The 14,163-nt window shown below is 35.6% G+C and overlaps 1 protein-coding gene across 1 annotated transcript in view; it reads right to left on the bottom strand.

Annotated features, from left to right (window-relative positions):
- The window catches only part of LOC128025995 (protein eyes shut homolog), a 171,545-nt gene that overhangs the window by 28,786 nt on the left and 128,596 nt on the right, over nt 1-14,163 (bottom strand). Inside the window, exon 36 of the mRNA XM_052612653.1 lies at nt 13,704-13,854. Coding sequence (XP_052468613.1) covers nt 13,704-13,854 — 151 coding nt within the window. The remainder of the gene's footprint in view (nt 1-13,703; nt 13,855-14,163) is intronic.

Here is a 14,163-nt window from a genome sequence, read left to right as displayed (position 1 = left end):
AAATAATTTTATAATAATTCCAGTTGGCAAATTTTTATTTAGTTTACCCTATATGTATAAATAATGTAAAAAATAAAATAAAAGCTTTATTGATATCTTAAAGGGGGGGGGGGGGGTGAAATGCTCGTTTTCACGCAATATCCTGTTAATCTTGAGTACCTATAGAGTAGTAGTGCATCCTTCATAACTCCAAAAAGTCTTTAGTTTTATTATATTCATAAGAGAAAGATAGTCTGTACCGATTTTTCCCGGAAAAACACGACCGGCTGGAGGCGTGACGTGTGGGCGGAGCTAAAGAATCACGAGCGCCAGTAGGCTTTGGCGTTGAGCGCGTCTGGAAGCTGTGACACAGTGAGGACAAAACCAAGCAAAACAAACCATGGCTAACAGTCAAATTCAACGTATATTTATGATCCAGAATCAGATCCAGAGGCTGAAATTGAACAAGAGCAGCATCAGCAACGACGTCTCTATGTGGTATGTACTGAAACTGTATATATTTGCTTAGCGGTTTTGGAAAATGACTAAGTTCCACTATGTCTTCTTTTTTTTTTTTTCTTCTTTTTTTTTTTTTTAAGCTGTACATGTGCAGTTTGATGACAACATCACATGTTGTTTACTTGATGTGCTTACGCGCCGATAGCTAAGTTAACAACACCGAGATATTTGAAGCAGTTTTACTCACCGCATGTGGTTCCAACACACGATTGTGACCCTTTTTCGTTAGGACTGCATTATTCTTAAGAAATAAACGATGTGCAAATCCGGTGTCAAACTGGGCCTTGTTTGTAAAACAAACATCTTCGAAATACAGGGAACAAACAAAAACACTTGCACAACTTCGTTGATGCTCTGTAAAATTAAACTCCATCCACTGGTCCCTTAATGCTGTTTTTTTTTTGGTAATCTGTGCAGGGTTGTCTTGCCCTGGCAACCAAAAACACACTCCTTTTGTGACATTTTGCGACGCTCTCGCTCTGATCAGTGAAGTCTGTTGTGCTCTCAGTGCTCTGCTATACGGGAGCACGCGCTCTTCCGGCAGAAGTGCCTCAGGACCCATATAAGGAAATTCCGCTCCATCTAACGTCACACAGAGCCATACTCGAAAAAAACTTTCCGAAACTTGTGACAAACCGGAAGGAGTATTTTTGGAACAGAAATACTCCTTCAAACATACAACTTAATTTTTGAAACTTTGTACATGTTTAGCATGGGAATCCAACTCTTTAACTATGTAAAAAACTCAGTATGCATGAAATAGAAAAAAAAAAAAAAAAAAAAAAAACTAAAAATAACTACAATTAAAATAAAAACTAAATATAAAAAGAAAAACTTATTCAAAATATTAATTAAAACTGCATTTAAATTTCAACACTACTAAAATAACACTGTTTTAACAAATGAATGCCATGCTATTTTCAAGCAGTATTGTGGGCAATTGTGTTTAAAACGAACTTCCTTCCCAGCTCATGTAACTGTTTTCTTCTCCAGACACATTTAAATGCCACCCACTGAGATCTACAGGGGTTTGTCCCTTCAGATCATTAAATCAAATGAACCACAGGCAAAAAGAGAGAGTAAAAAAAAATAAAAAATAAAAAAACAGATTCTACAAACACATTAAAATGATGCTGGACAGTACAAACCTGATGTTTAAAAGGATTTAAATGTCACTTTATAAAGTGTGGCAGATGACACAATCTTAAATGGCTAAATGCTACCAAATGGCAAAGACGGCTAATATTTCAGAAGGGGCGTATTAAAACGTTGCAAAGGAAAACATCTAGTGCAGTGCTCCAGTGTCTGTGCTGTGTCTGAGAATGACTGTGATGATCTAACTGGGCGCTGGTGTCATTCTTTCTGATGAGCTCTTGTGGACACACGGATACAGTCCGGAGGGAACAGAATCAGCACACTGGTTATTTACAGAGAGAGAAAGGGCATGTGGGACTCTCAGTCAGATCTCATATTCGGTTTACTTCAATGGAAAACTTTTATTTCTTAAAAAGCACAAAGCTTATACACAAAGCAAACTGTATATACAATTCAAAAGTTTGAGGTCAGTAAGATGTAAAAAATATTTGTGAAAGAAGTGTTTTACGCTCACCAAGGCTGCATTTATTTGATCAAAAACCCAGTAAAAACATCAATATTGTGAAAAAGTTTTGCAATTTTAAATAACTCTTTTCTATTTAAATATATTTGAAAATGTAATTTATTTCTGTGATGACAAAGCTGAATTTTAATCTTCAATCTCACATGAATCTTACACGTGTCACATGATCCTTCAGAAATCATTCTAAAATACTGAAACATTTTTTTAATTATCATCATTGTAGGAAACTGCTGTGCGTCTTAATATTTTATATATTTATTAGTCCTGGGCAACGATTAAAATTTCTTATCACGATTAATCGCATTGTTATGCACAAAACTAATAATGCATTCAAAAGTAGTGTATTGTGCACTTTTTTTCCATTTAATAGTGCTGCTATATGAACAAAAGTGTAGTAACATTTAGTTTGCAAACACAAATTAGGTGCTTTTTTACAGCAGTATTCCTTTTACATAGTAGCAGTTAAATTATTTCATTTAAATCTTAACTTATATCATTAATGTAATTAAATTAAATATAAAACAGTATTTGTCACTGCCAAGACATCAACGTTTTTATAGAAAATATTTTATAGTTTGTTATAGAAAAACAAGTTATGCTCAGAGACACTTTATTTGTCTGTATGTGTATTCAGACTTTCATAATAATAAAAATAAACACGATAATAATGTGTTAACTTGCCCAGCCCTAATATTTATATATTATTTTTATATTATATAATATTCTATATACTTTACATATTATTGGTCCAATACAATGAATGTAACCCCTCAGCGATTAGAAATGACACATTACAAATCAATTGTTTCAATATGCTCCATCCATTTACACAAAAAACACATTATATTTAATGGGCTCTTTTTAAAAACCATGAATACATTTATTAGAACTGGACAGAAATGACATGAATAAACTGTAAATCCTGATCGTATTCCTTTTAATTCATATAAAATGTGACCAGGGAGGTCAAAACTGAGAGGAAGCACTGTATTTCTAAGTCTACAGCATAATTCAAAGTGTGTCTCCTGACACCAGCCACGTGTCAGGCATAGAAATATGCCTTATCATAATTCTGCAGCCCCTCAAAACACCCTTTTCTTCTTGTTCATTATTTAGGTATTCTGTTAAATGACAATCAAATCAAACTGGACTTTTGGAGTTGATTGCAAAGATCGAATGTCTCCAGAAAATGTGAATTAACTTGCCACCACAATGCTAGGCTGTTATTCATGGTTGCCATGGTGTTGTCACACAGTTGCTAAGGTGCTTTTAGTCATTGCCATTTGTTTTCTATGCTGTCATGGGTTGCTAGGCATTCCACAACCCATATTTACTGCAAAAAAATTATTTTAAAAAGATGTAGCTCCTTTATATTTTATTGGTAAAATATGTCATTGCTCAGAGGGTTTGTGGAGGTGATTCTGTGCAAATGTGCTCAGACCTGATGCAACATCATGACATCTCTCTCTCCCTCACACACACACACACACACACACCACTCGACAACTATGAAATCTAAAAGCTGAATATAATTGCAGTTCATGCCACAGTTCACTAGAATGGATGCTGGGAGACTCAGAGGATCGCGGGGCCACTATTGGTCTGACTACACAACATGTAGAAAGCACTGGCAACAGATGGCAGTAAAACATCATGAAGCTGCAGTTCTGCAGTACAAACGCACACACACTGCTGCTTCTTTACTGGTGGACGTGAAAACAAAGGCAGAAATTAGAAAGACTTTTACTTCATGCCACATTGCAAGTCCAACAGGAACAGCAATAATAACAAGTTGCGATATGACGGGTGATAATCGCACACAGAAAAACCATCAACACAATTCCCTGTTGGCCCACAGATAATGTACAGAAAAAAGATGTTCATGCTAATTAAGGGCTGTTAAATAGATCTACAATTCTTGAATTCATTCATGCATTCACTTCTACCTGCTCTTCATCTGAATGAGAGCCTTTAAGAGCCACAATTGCAGCCACTCATTGATCATTTTTATCACATTGTCCACAACGTGTCAATAGCTCAAAAGGATTGTGTCATCATAAGCAACCTAAGATGAATGCAGAACTGAAGAGCTTTGTTCCCACATGCATGTTTTTGGAGAGGCGCGCTAACGTGTCAAAAGCCGGTGGCAGATAACGGCGCTTCCCTTGATCACCCCCACCGAGGGAGCCGATAAAGACAGGCACAGCCCTTCAGACTCGCTCAACCAGCTGCACTGACTTTCTTGCATTAAAGCGTCAAGCCAATTTTTGCATAACAAGCTCACTCGAATGGCTTCAGTTATTTTGGGCAGCCTGTGTTCTTAGTCATGTCTCCAGCTGATCTTCCAGACCCAAATTACAGGCACGCCCTACGGCTTTGAGACGCAGCTCCAGATGAGGTATTTTGAGAGTGGTCTGACTACTTGCCTGATTAAAAATAACAATGCTTACAGCCTGCCGAACACAAATATTACTTTAAGCTGGTATAAAAATACTGGTGTGGAAAGCTAGTATATTTTACAAGCATGCATGAAAAAAACCCCCAAATCAAATTCAGGAGTAGCTGTATTGGGAATATGGCGATTACAGTTAGGCTCTCTTAAAGACTCTGCAATTATAAATCGACAATGGTTCCAATCCCCAGTAGTAGCCTTCAAAATGGTTATTTGGTGCATGGGATGTGACTGTGGCCATTATGATGACATGTGCTAAGATGGAGTTAAGGACACATGTAAATTGCATATATTTTCATATTTAAAAAATAAATTTAAGTAAATATGCTGTATATATTTTTACACACACACACACGCGCACACACACACACACACACACACACACTTTTAATATATGATAAAAAAAAGAGAAAATGATACATTTTATTCAACAAGGATACATACAATATTTATTGAATGAAAAGTGACAGTATAATGGTTTCCACAAAGATATTAAGCAGCTCTGTTTCTATTTCTCTGTTACGGTTTCTACATTGATTATAATAATAATAAAAAAAAAAGTATAAAAAAAATTAGAATGATTCTTGATGGATCGTGTGCCATTTAGACTGAAGTAATGTCTGCTGAAAATACAGCTTCGCATCACAGGAATAAATAACATTTTTAAATATAATAAAATAAAGTGTTATTTTTTCACAATATTCTTAAAAAAAAAAACAGTCAGACAGAGACACACACGGATGGATGGATGGATAGTCTTATCTGTAATAATATAAGCAATGTAAAAACCAAATTCAACTACTCAAGGACAGAATATACAGCATGGGGTCTCAGCAGTTACTGGGAAATAAATAGGAAAGAAGCAAAATTATCTGCAGATCTAATGCACTGATCCACAGAGCAACCACATTAAGAATGCCCCCCCCCCCCCATTTTTATTTAAACAAACACAGCAGTAGTTCCTCAGGAATAAACGGCATACATTTAAATGATAATAAGTGCTAGGGAATGGAAAATGTATGTGTTATAAAGGACAGGATGCTGTGTAATGCATCGTCTCATGCTTGTTGACCTTTGGCTTTGTGTGAACAGAAATGACACACACAGCAATCTTGGGTTGAAGCCAATCACAGCAGAAGCATCTGACAATATAGACATACAAACACTCTCAATAGACTTAGAAGGTAAACAATATGCCACCACCGCAAGCCTTTAACCTAATTTAAACTGTCTGCTTCACACACCCGTTTAAGCAAACTCAGCACTGAAAAGCCTCCAGCAATACATATGCAAGATCAACAGACCATATTATAGGGGTAACCTTACATGCAGTGTCGACCAGGAACAGTATTCATTTTTTAAAAAGCCAACAGCGATGTATACTTCTCACTAACCATCCATAACAAGCCAAAAAAAAAGAAAAAAAGAAAAAGACAGAAACGAGAAGAAGAGGGCCAGACTGCTTAGAAACATCACAGTCAAACTTCATTCGACAAGTATGAATTAATAAGATCAACATGAATAAAAGATTGTTCTTCAAGTGAAATGAATATATGAAACATTCACAACAGAACATTATTCCCAGAAATGGGAGAGAGGGAGAATGAGGTGCAAATTTAAGACTTCTTTAAAACTCGGAGGTACGCTTTGATGTCTGAAATCTAGATCAGCAGTTTAAGAAGACTGATCAAAAAGTTTGGTCTAAAGTATTCCTTCTATCATTTCTTGAAACGATGCAGCGGTGGAATGTTGCACAATCGACCCATCCACTTGTCACTTGATATGAATTTATATGAGTTGAATAAGATATGAATCAGATAAGATAGAAATTTATTGATCCCTGAGGGGAAATTTGTTTGTCACAGTAGCACACTGTCACACAGAACAGAACTGTGCGTCATGGGCCAGTAGACACAAAAGGGCAGGAGAGAAAAGAACAAAATAAACACAATAATAGAGTGAATCACTCGCAATACTTAAAATAAAAACATGCACAAATAATAAACACCATACAGGATGCATTCAGCTCACGAGTGGCTAACAAAATTTTTGATCAATAGCTTCAATTTATAATTGAGTTATAATAATAGAGTTGATGTATTAACAACTGGACTGTTTTTTTAACCCTTTTTATTCTAGACTGTTAAATTGCTGGTCAAATGCATGCATGCAGTATGTACTCTCAGTGCTCTTACTATTTAGCATTATGTAGTATGTACTGTATACAGTGCACTGTACACTAGAGCTCATGCATGAATGTAATATCATATGAACTACTGCATTTGACAAAATGCAGGATAGAGCAGAATTTACTGCGTGAGATAATGTATCTAACAAAGTAATGCACTCAACTTGACCTTCTGCTTGCACTGCGATGAATGAACCAGAAGTAAATCCAAAGTGCAACTTCAACTGTTTTCTTTTTTAACTGTACTGGTTGAGTTTCATTTTTTTATATTTTTTTTTTTACTTTTTGACATTTCAGTTGACCTTTTCCAAACTCAGTCTGACTGTTGATATGAAAATCATTCTTAAATATACATATATATTTACTTTGCTTAGTAATTAGCCATTGGTAGAATACATTTTTCTCAAAATGTTTCTTGACGTGAACATTTGAACGTAAAAGTATAATATTTTTCTTCCATCATGGTTCATAAAGACAATTAATTTATTAAATATTGTGACCAATATAAATTTAACGAACATTTCTATAGGTATAATTTTCAATACCAATGCGGATTAGTAGTAGTGTTATTTTAGTATCATCAGGTTTTATCAATATTTTGAATTTGCTTTTATTTTTCTATTTTTATTTTAGTTAAAGTTTTAGTAATTTTGTTGTTTTTGTCATTATCTTTTTTTAAATGTCAAATTTTTTTATATTTTATATTTCATATATATATATATATATATATATATATATATATAGAAAATTTTAGTTCACCAAGTTAAACTAATAACTAAAAAATGAAACTAGCTAAAAGTAGTTTAAGTTTTGAAAGTTTTAATTTTATTTCAGTTAACATTTATTTTATTTCAAGTAACACAATATTTACAATAAGTATTTATTATTAGTTTATAATAGTTTTGTATGGTTTTATTTTTTGCACAATATATTGTCATTGCGAATGGTGCTTTGCACCTTTTTTAATTTGCCCTAAAACGTGATCCTAAATGAATACATAATCCATAAGTAAAGGTTCAACGTGACATGTTTCAGTTAACTGAGACAACTGACAAGGTTTTCAATCATTCTTCAACTGCTCAACAGCTGCTATAATTCAGTTGGCCTCATCTATAATCTCATCTATCCTCTTCTATGGCCTCATCATCTCAAGTGTTGAAGGACTTTCACCAAACACAGGTTGACACAGACTTGAGCATCTCAAACCCCCCGTACTGCTCTCAGGTATATCATCACGGGCCAATGATTTACATTACTTTCTCCAGTGCCTGATTTTTCAAGTGACCCATTACACAGTGGCAATGGAAAATCTGAGATGATGGGAATCCCCACAAAGAGCTAGATAATCAACAGCATCATTCAACATCAAGTCACACAAGAAACACACAAACGTACACATATGTGGACACCTCACAGTATGTGGACACCTGAACACCACAACCACATCATTTTAAAATATATGGAGTTAGCCCTCCTTTTGCAGCTATAACAGCTTCCACTCTTCTGGGAAGGCTTTACACTTGATGTTGGAACATGGCTGCAGGGATTTGCTCCCATTCAGACACAAGAGGTCAGGCAGTAAGCATTCCAATTCATCCCAATAGTGGTTCAGGTCTGGGCTTTATGCAGGGCAGTCAGGTTTTTCACACCAGGCTAAGTAAATCATTTCTTTATCTATCTTGGGAGACTGTGACGCTGAAAAAAAAAAAAAAAGGTATGACCCAAGTTTGATACTGAGATTCATGGCTATATGCTTGATATTTTTTTCACACAGGCATATCTAGAATAGCCAAAGCCTTTAATTATAAAAGGATGTCTAAGTACTTCTGGCCATGAATGAACGAACATGTGCAGCCCCCAAAATCCCACCACACACATAAAACCGTCAACACATTTATGTTAATTAAAAAGAAATAATTAAATAACTTGCCACTCAGATGCTCTCTTCTAATGAAAGGTACCGCACTCTTTCTAGCTGCATTAAAATTCTGCTTAAGTGCCACTTGGCTGACCTTGATCCAGTACCACGCAACGCCTGATCTCATTAGATCTTCACGGCTCCAGCAGACCCGGAGAGATGACCTCCAATTCAAGATGCAGAATTATTGATATCAACAAAGCCAGGTTTATTCTCACCATCTGACAAGAGGAGAAGATTAGACCCTCATGTCAGTGCACAGGGTCAGGGAAAAGGTGCGCACTGTAAAAAACGGTGCTTAATCTGTGGATAATTCACTGCTGATTCAGATGACTTTTTCACTGGAGAAAGCATAGTGGTCAGAAGCAAAGAAATTAGGGGTGGGTCCAACAAAGTGTACGTGTAACTGTTATTCAGTGCTGCAACAAAGACTACTTGATGCTTTAAGCAACAGGTGAACAAATGATGAACATTCACTTAAAGGGGGGGTGAAATGCTTGTTTTCACTCAATATCCTGTTAATCTTGAGTACCTATAGAGTAGTACTGCATCCTTCATAACTCCAAAAAGTCTTTAGTTTTATTATATTCATAAGAGAAAGATAGTCTGTACCGATTTTTCCCGGAAAAACACGACCGACTGGAGGCGTGACATGTGGGCGGAGCTAAAGAATCACGAGCGCCAGTAGGCTTTTGCGCTGAGAGCGTTTGGAAGCTGTGACACCGTGAGGGAAAAAACCAACCAAAACAAACCATGGCTAACAGTCAGATTCAGCGTATATTTATGATCCAGAATCAGATCCCGAGGCTGAAACTGAACGAGAGCAGCAGCAGCAACGACTCGCTCCAAGCGGGGCTCGAACCCGGGTCTCCGGCATGGGAGGGGACGCACTAACAAGGAAGCAGAGATATTTGAAGCAGTTTTACTCACCGCCTGCGGTTCCAACACACGATCGTGGCCCTTTTTCGTTGGGATTGCATCATCCTTAAGAAATAAACGATACGCAAATCCGTCGTCAAACTGGGCCTTGTTTGTAAAACAAGCATCTTCGAAATGCAGGGAACAAACACAAACACTTGCACAACTCAGTTGATGCTCTGTAAAAATAAACTCCATCGACTGGTCCCTTAATGCTGTTTTTTTTTTAGTAATCTGTGCAGGGTTGTCTTGCCTTGGCAACCAAAAACACACTTCTTTTGTGACATTTCGCGACGCTCTCGCTCTGATCACTGAATGCCTCTGCTCTCAGTGCTCTGCTATACGGGAGCGCGCGCTCTTCCGGCAGACGTGCCCTCAGGACCCATATAAGGGAAATTCCGCTCCATCTAACATCACACAGAGCCATACTCGAAAAAACTTTCCGAAACTTGTGACAAACCGGAAGGAGTATTTTTGGAACAGAAATACTCCTTCAAACGTACAACCTAATTTTTGAAACTTTGTCCATGTTTAGCATGGGAATCCAACTCTTTAACAGTGTAAAAAACTCAGTATGCATGAAATAGCATTTCACCCCCCTTTAAATAGTGACAATATGCAAGCACACAGCCAGACCCACCTCAGCAGCAGATATGCTAAGATGCTTTGTTTACATTGCTGTGTTGCTGGTCTGGAGTGCAGCAGGAGCGAGCACTGAAAACAAAGTGGAATGAATTTGATGAAGCGGAAGCACAGAAGTCAAGGCTGTAGCTAAAATACGGAATGGAGTTTACTTCATTAGAGCATTCCTTAGGTGGAATGGATTTGACTGACGTCATTCTAAAATGCAAACAGAAATACATGCTTAATTACAGAAAAGTGAGTGGGTCCAATTTCATAGGTCTTGGTTCCAATGGTTCTTATATGGGAGAAAGCAATATTATATAGAGAGCTAATATTTTAGCCGGAAGCAATGGTTTAAAGTTAAATAGATCTTGATGGATTTGTTTATTACAAAAATGCAGTTTACTTAGATTAGTTATTGAGATGTTTTCTTCATCTTTTTGAACTTTCATTCTGACGGCACCCATTCACTGCAGAGGACCCACCGATGAGCAAGTGGTGTACGGCTAAATTTCCCCAATTCTGAAGATGAAAAAAATACATCTTCATCTTGGATGGCATAATCAGCAAATTAAAATTTTGGGCTTTCAGCTGTATATAAAGGGGTAAATACAGCTAAAATATAGCAACACATTCCTATTTAAGTCAGTTTTTATTTATTTTTTTGGTTACTTAATGGAATTTCATTATACTTGAACAAGTAAAACTAAATCATTGTGTTACCCCTGTCTGTGTCAGTTGGTCAGCAATTATTTTCAGCGACTGAGCATTTCTGCGTTTGTTAGGTCTTGGAACATTTGTAAAGTGATGTACAGTTACAGTAATCAGTTGGCAGTTGGCATCGGTTTGTGTCAGTGAGTGCAGTGTAAATTGGCCTTAAAAACGACAACAGGTGAATAAAATGCACTCTCCAAGCTGCCTTCAGCATGAGTTGTTGGCACAGCAGGGTGAATATTTATTTGTAATAATGCTCTTAACTGGCTGTAATCTTAATGCTATTTAAATTACAATACTGCACTCATTTTAAAAGGTTTTAGCTGCTGGTGCACATTGGCCAATTCAAGAAAGTTTTCTACTCACTGCTTCAGACACCATGCTGTGTCAATTATTGCTTTAATTTTTAACCAGAGATGGATTTATTTTTATCCTGTTGAACTTGCTGTTTAAGGTGATTTGGTATAAATACACAGTTTTGATACTTAGACAATTTTTTTTTTATAACTGTTATTAAATTTTGCCTCTAGAACTGACTTGTAAGAATAAAATCAGTCTTGTCTTTAATTTTCCTTTGTGTCTGTGTTTAGCAAAAGTCTTCTTTTAATCTTATAAAATAACCTTGGATCTTAAGGGGATAGCTCACACAAAAAGGAAAATTCTGTCAGTATTAAGTCACCATTATGTCAATCAAAAACTGGATGACTTGGAAGGAACAGATGGAACAAAAAAGAAGATATTTTAAATAATATTTCAATAATATGTATTTATCTTTTATGCAATAAAGGCCAGCAACACTGGATCCCATTTCATTTTATGGAAGAAAAAACAACGCAAAATATTTGTGCTTCAAAGAGAAAGTAAGTAATACAAGTTTGATACAACATGACTGTGAGTAAATGATGACAGGGCTTTTTTTTTTTTTTTTTTTTTTTTTTTGTGAACTATCCCTGTAATTGTAACTGATGCTCTACCTCTTGAATCACATATTTCTTAAGGATTTCATGCAAAATATTTACAGTATCTCACATCATCATTCAAAGTCTTATTGGACATGGATGTACCAATGTCAAAAGAATGACTTATTATTCTGTGGAATATTGAGAACAAAGAAAGCAGACATTCAGAAAAGTGCAGATGGCACATCTGACAATATCTCCATTCCATCAGCCAGAATATCTACTCAGACAAGTGACAGAAGGAGAGAAACCTTCTCCAAGAACCTAAGAGATGAGACCACTGAGTCAAAGAAGACAGCAGGAATATCTAGAGACAACTGATACAGGCTGTTGGATTGTTAAGTTAGAAGTACTTGGCATCTAAACACATCCTCTATGGGAGAAAAGCTGTTCAAGAAACCATCGAATATACAAGTGAAATCACAAACCTAATGGCCGAGGACTTCCATATGCATCCGCAAAATAGCCTTACAGCTAAGATGTAAAAAAATATGTGCAATAAAATGTTGCTTAAATGCTCTCTGAAGACAATTACATCTGGAGAGATTTCTTTAAACTGCATGCTTTACATGCATAGGGTGAGCTAAATTGCAACTAAATAAATGCATAAATTAAACGTAGGTTTATAAACATGCCATATGTATTATCATACTAATAGATATCTGTAATTTTTTTTTTTAACAAGTAATTAATTTCAGGTTAAGCATCAGCAGGGCTGTCAATCAATTAAAATTAACTGATCACTGCATTCTATCTGTAATTAGTTTTAATAACTGTTGGCTTACTGTAGACTTTTGTCTCTGTATTTCAGCCTCTTGCGTCTCACATTTTTAAGATGCTCTTTCAAGTTCACGATTGTTTTTTTTTAAAAACATAATAAAAAAAAAAACAATTAACTGCACTAACATGTTAAATGGAAAGGCCTAATTAAATATTTTCTGATTCACTTTCATCATTTAATGATGTAATAGCAATAGATATGCTAAAAGTGAATAAATGCAATTCTATTAACAGCCTCTTGACATTCAAGCCTTTTGAATTCTTATGCAAATTACTTCATATATTCAAGCATGGTCATATCTAATAAATATATAATGGAAAACATAATAGTGCAATAGTTTGTGGCTTTTAATACATCTCATATTTGAGTGGTTATATAGGTTCATTCCATTATATTAATTATGGAATTATGTACGAGCGGTGACTGGCTCCCTCAGGATAATGTTAATTAGCATTATTGTTATGTGTTGAAAAGAACAATGACTAATATGTAGTAGGAAATTTCGCTGTTGCTGTGTGATTACGGAAATTACAACAAAGAAAAACATTAAACCAAAGCCATAGGTAAATGCAGCTTTGATGTGACTCCCACTTTTTTTTTGTATGAAGGCCAAATGAAAAACTTTACCATGCCCTCATTATTTAGTTATGCAATTTAAAAAATGTAAATGATCAGACTCAAATGACTGACTTAGAAAAAAATCTAAATCACTGTAGGAAATTGTACATGAATGTGTGTGTTTATTAAATGTAAATCGAAGAGTACTACAGATGCTATTAGCTAATAGAATCATATCTTGACAAAGTGCACTGAAAAAAATTCTCAATCAGTATTTTTGTTGTAAACCTCCCTAAAACAAGAAAAAAATTATCTTCACAATTCGACTTCTCAAGCTAATTTATCTAGTTTTCAGAGTGTTCACACATTTTAAAACTGTAAAATGTGTGAATATAATATATATAATATAGTATAAAATACTAAGAAAATAATATTTTGCAGTGTATAAAAATACTGTAAACGAAACAATTCTCACCTCACTATAATTGGCACCAAGGTATTGTTCTGGATATTTTGTGAAGCAGCTGCAGTCAAAACATGAATGCTGCTGCAGCCCAACTTGGCCACCGGTCTTCCATTCTGGAGAAACACATGGAGGAAACGGACTCCAAAATTCTGCTCCCGGGCTGAAAAAGAAGAGATGACCTGTTTTAATGTTGGACTTGAAACCCTGTTTCAGTTATACAGAATATCTCTATATATTATTACCTGACTCCTTCAAGCGCATTGATTCAGTCAATAACAAAACAAGTGCTTAAGAGTGAGTCAATGAATCAGTCACTCAACTGATTTGTTAAAAATGCTGATTCATCTGTTGCTTGCAGACTTTGTTTAATAAAATGTTTGCTTGCACAAAACAACAACAACAACAAAAAACAACAACACAGAGAAACATGATAATTAGAGATGCACTAATTGCAATTTTCTTGGCCGAT

The sequence above is a fragment of the Carassius gibelio genome, chromosome A13, assembly GCF_023724105.1.
Source record: "Carassius gibelio isolate Cgi1373 ecotype wild population from Czech Republic chromosome A13, carGib1.2-hapl.c, whole genome shotgun sequence".
Classification (NCBI taxonomy): domain Eukaryota; kingdom Metazoa; phylum Chordata; class Actinopteri; order Cypriniformes; family Cyprinidae; genus Carassius; species Carassius gibelio.
The sequence above is the reverse complement of the archived record's forward strand: the minus strand, read 5'-3'. Positions and strand labels throughout refer to the sequence as shown.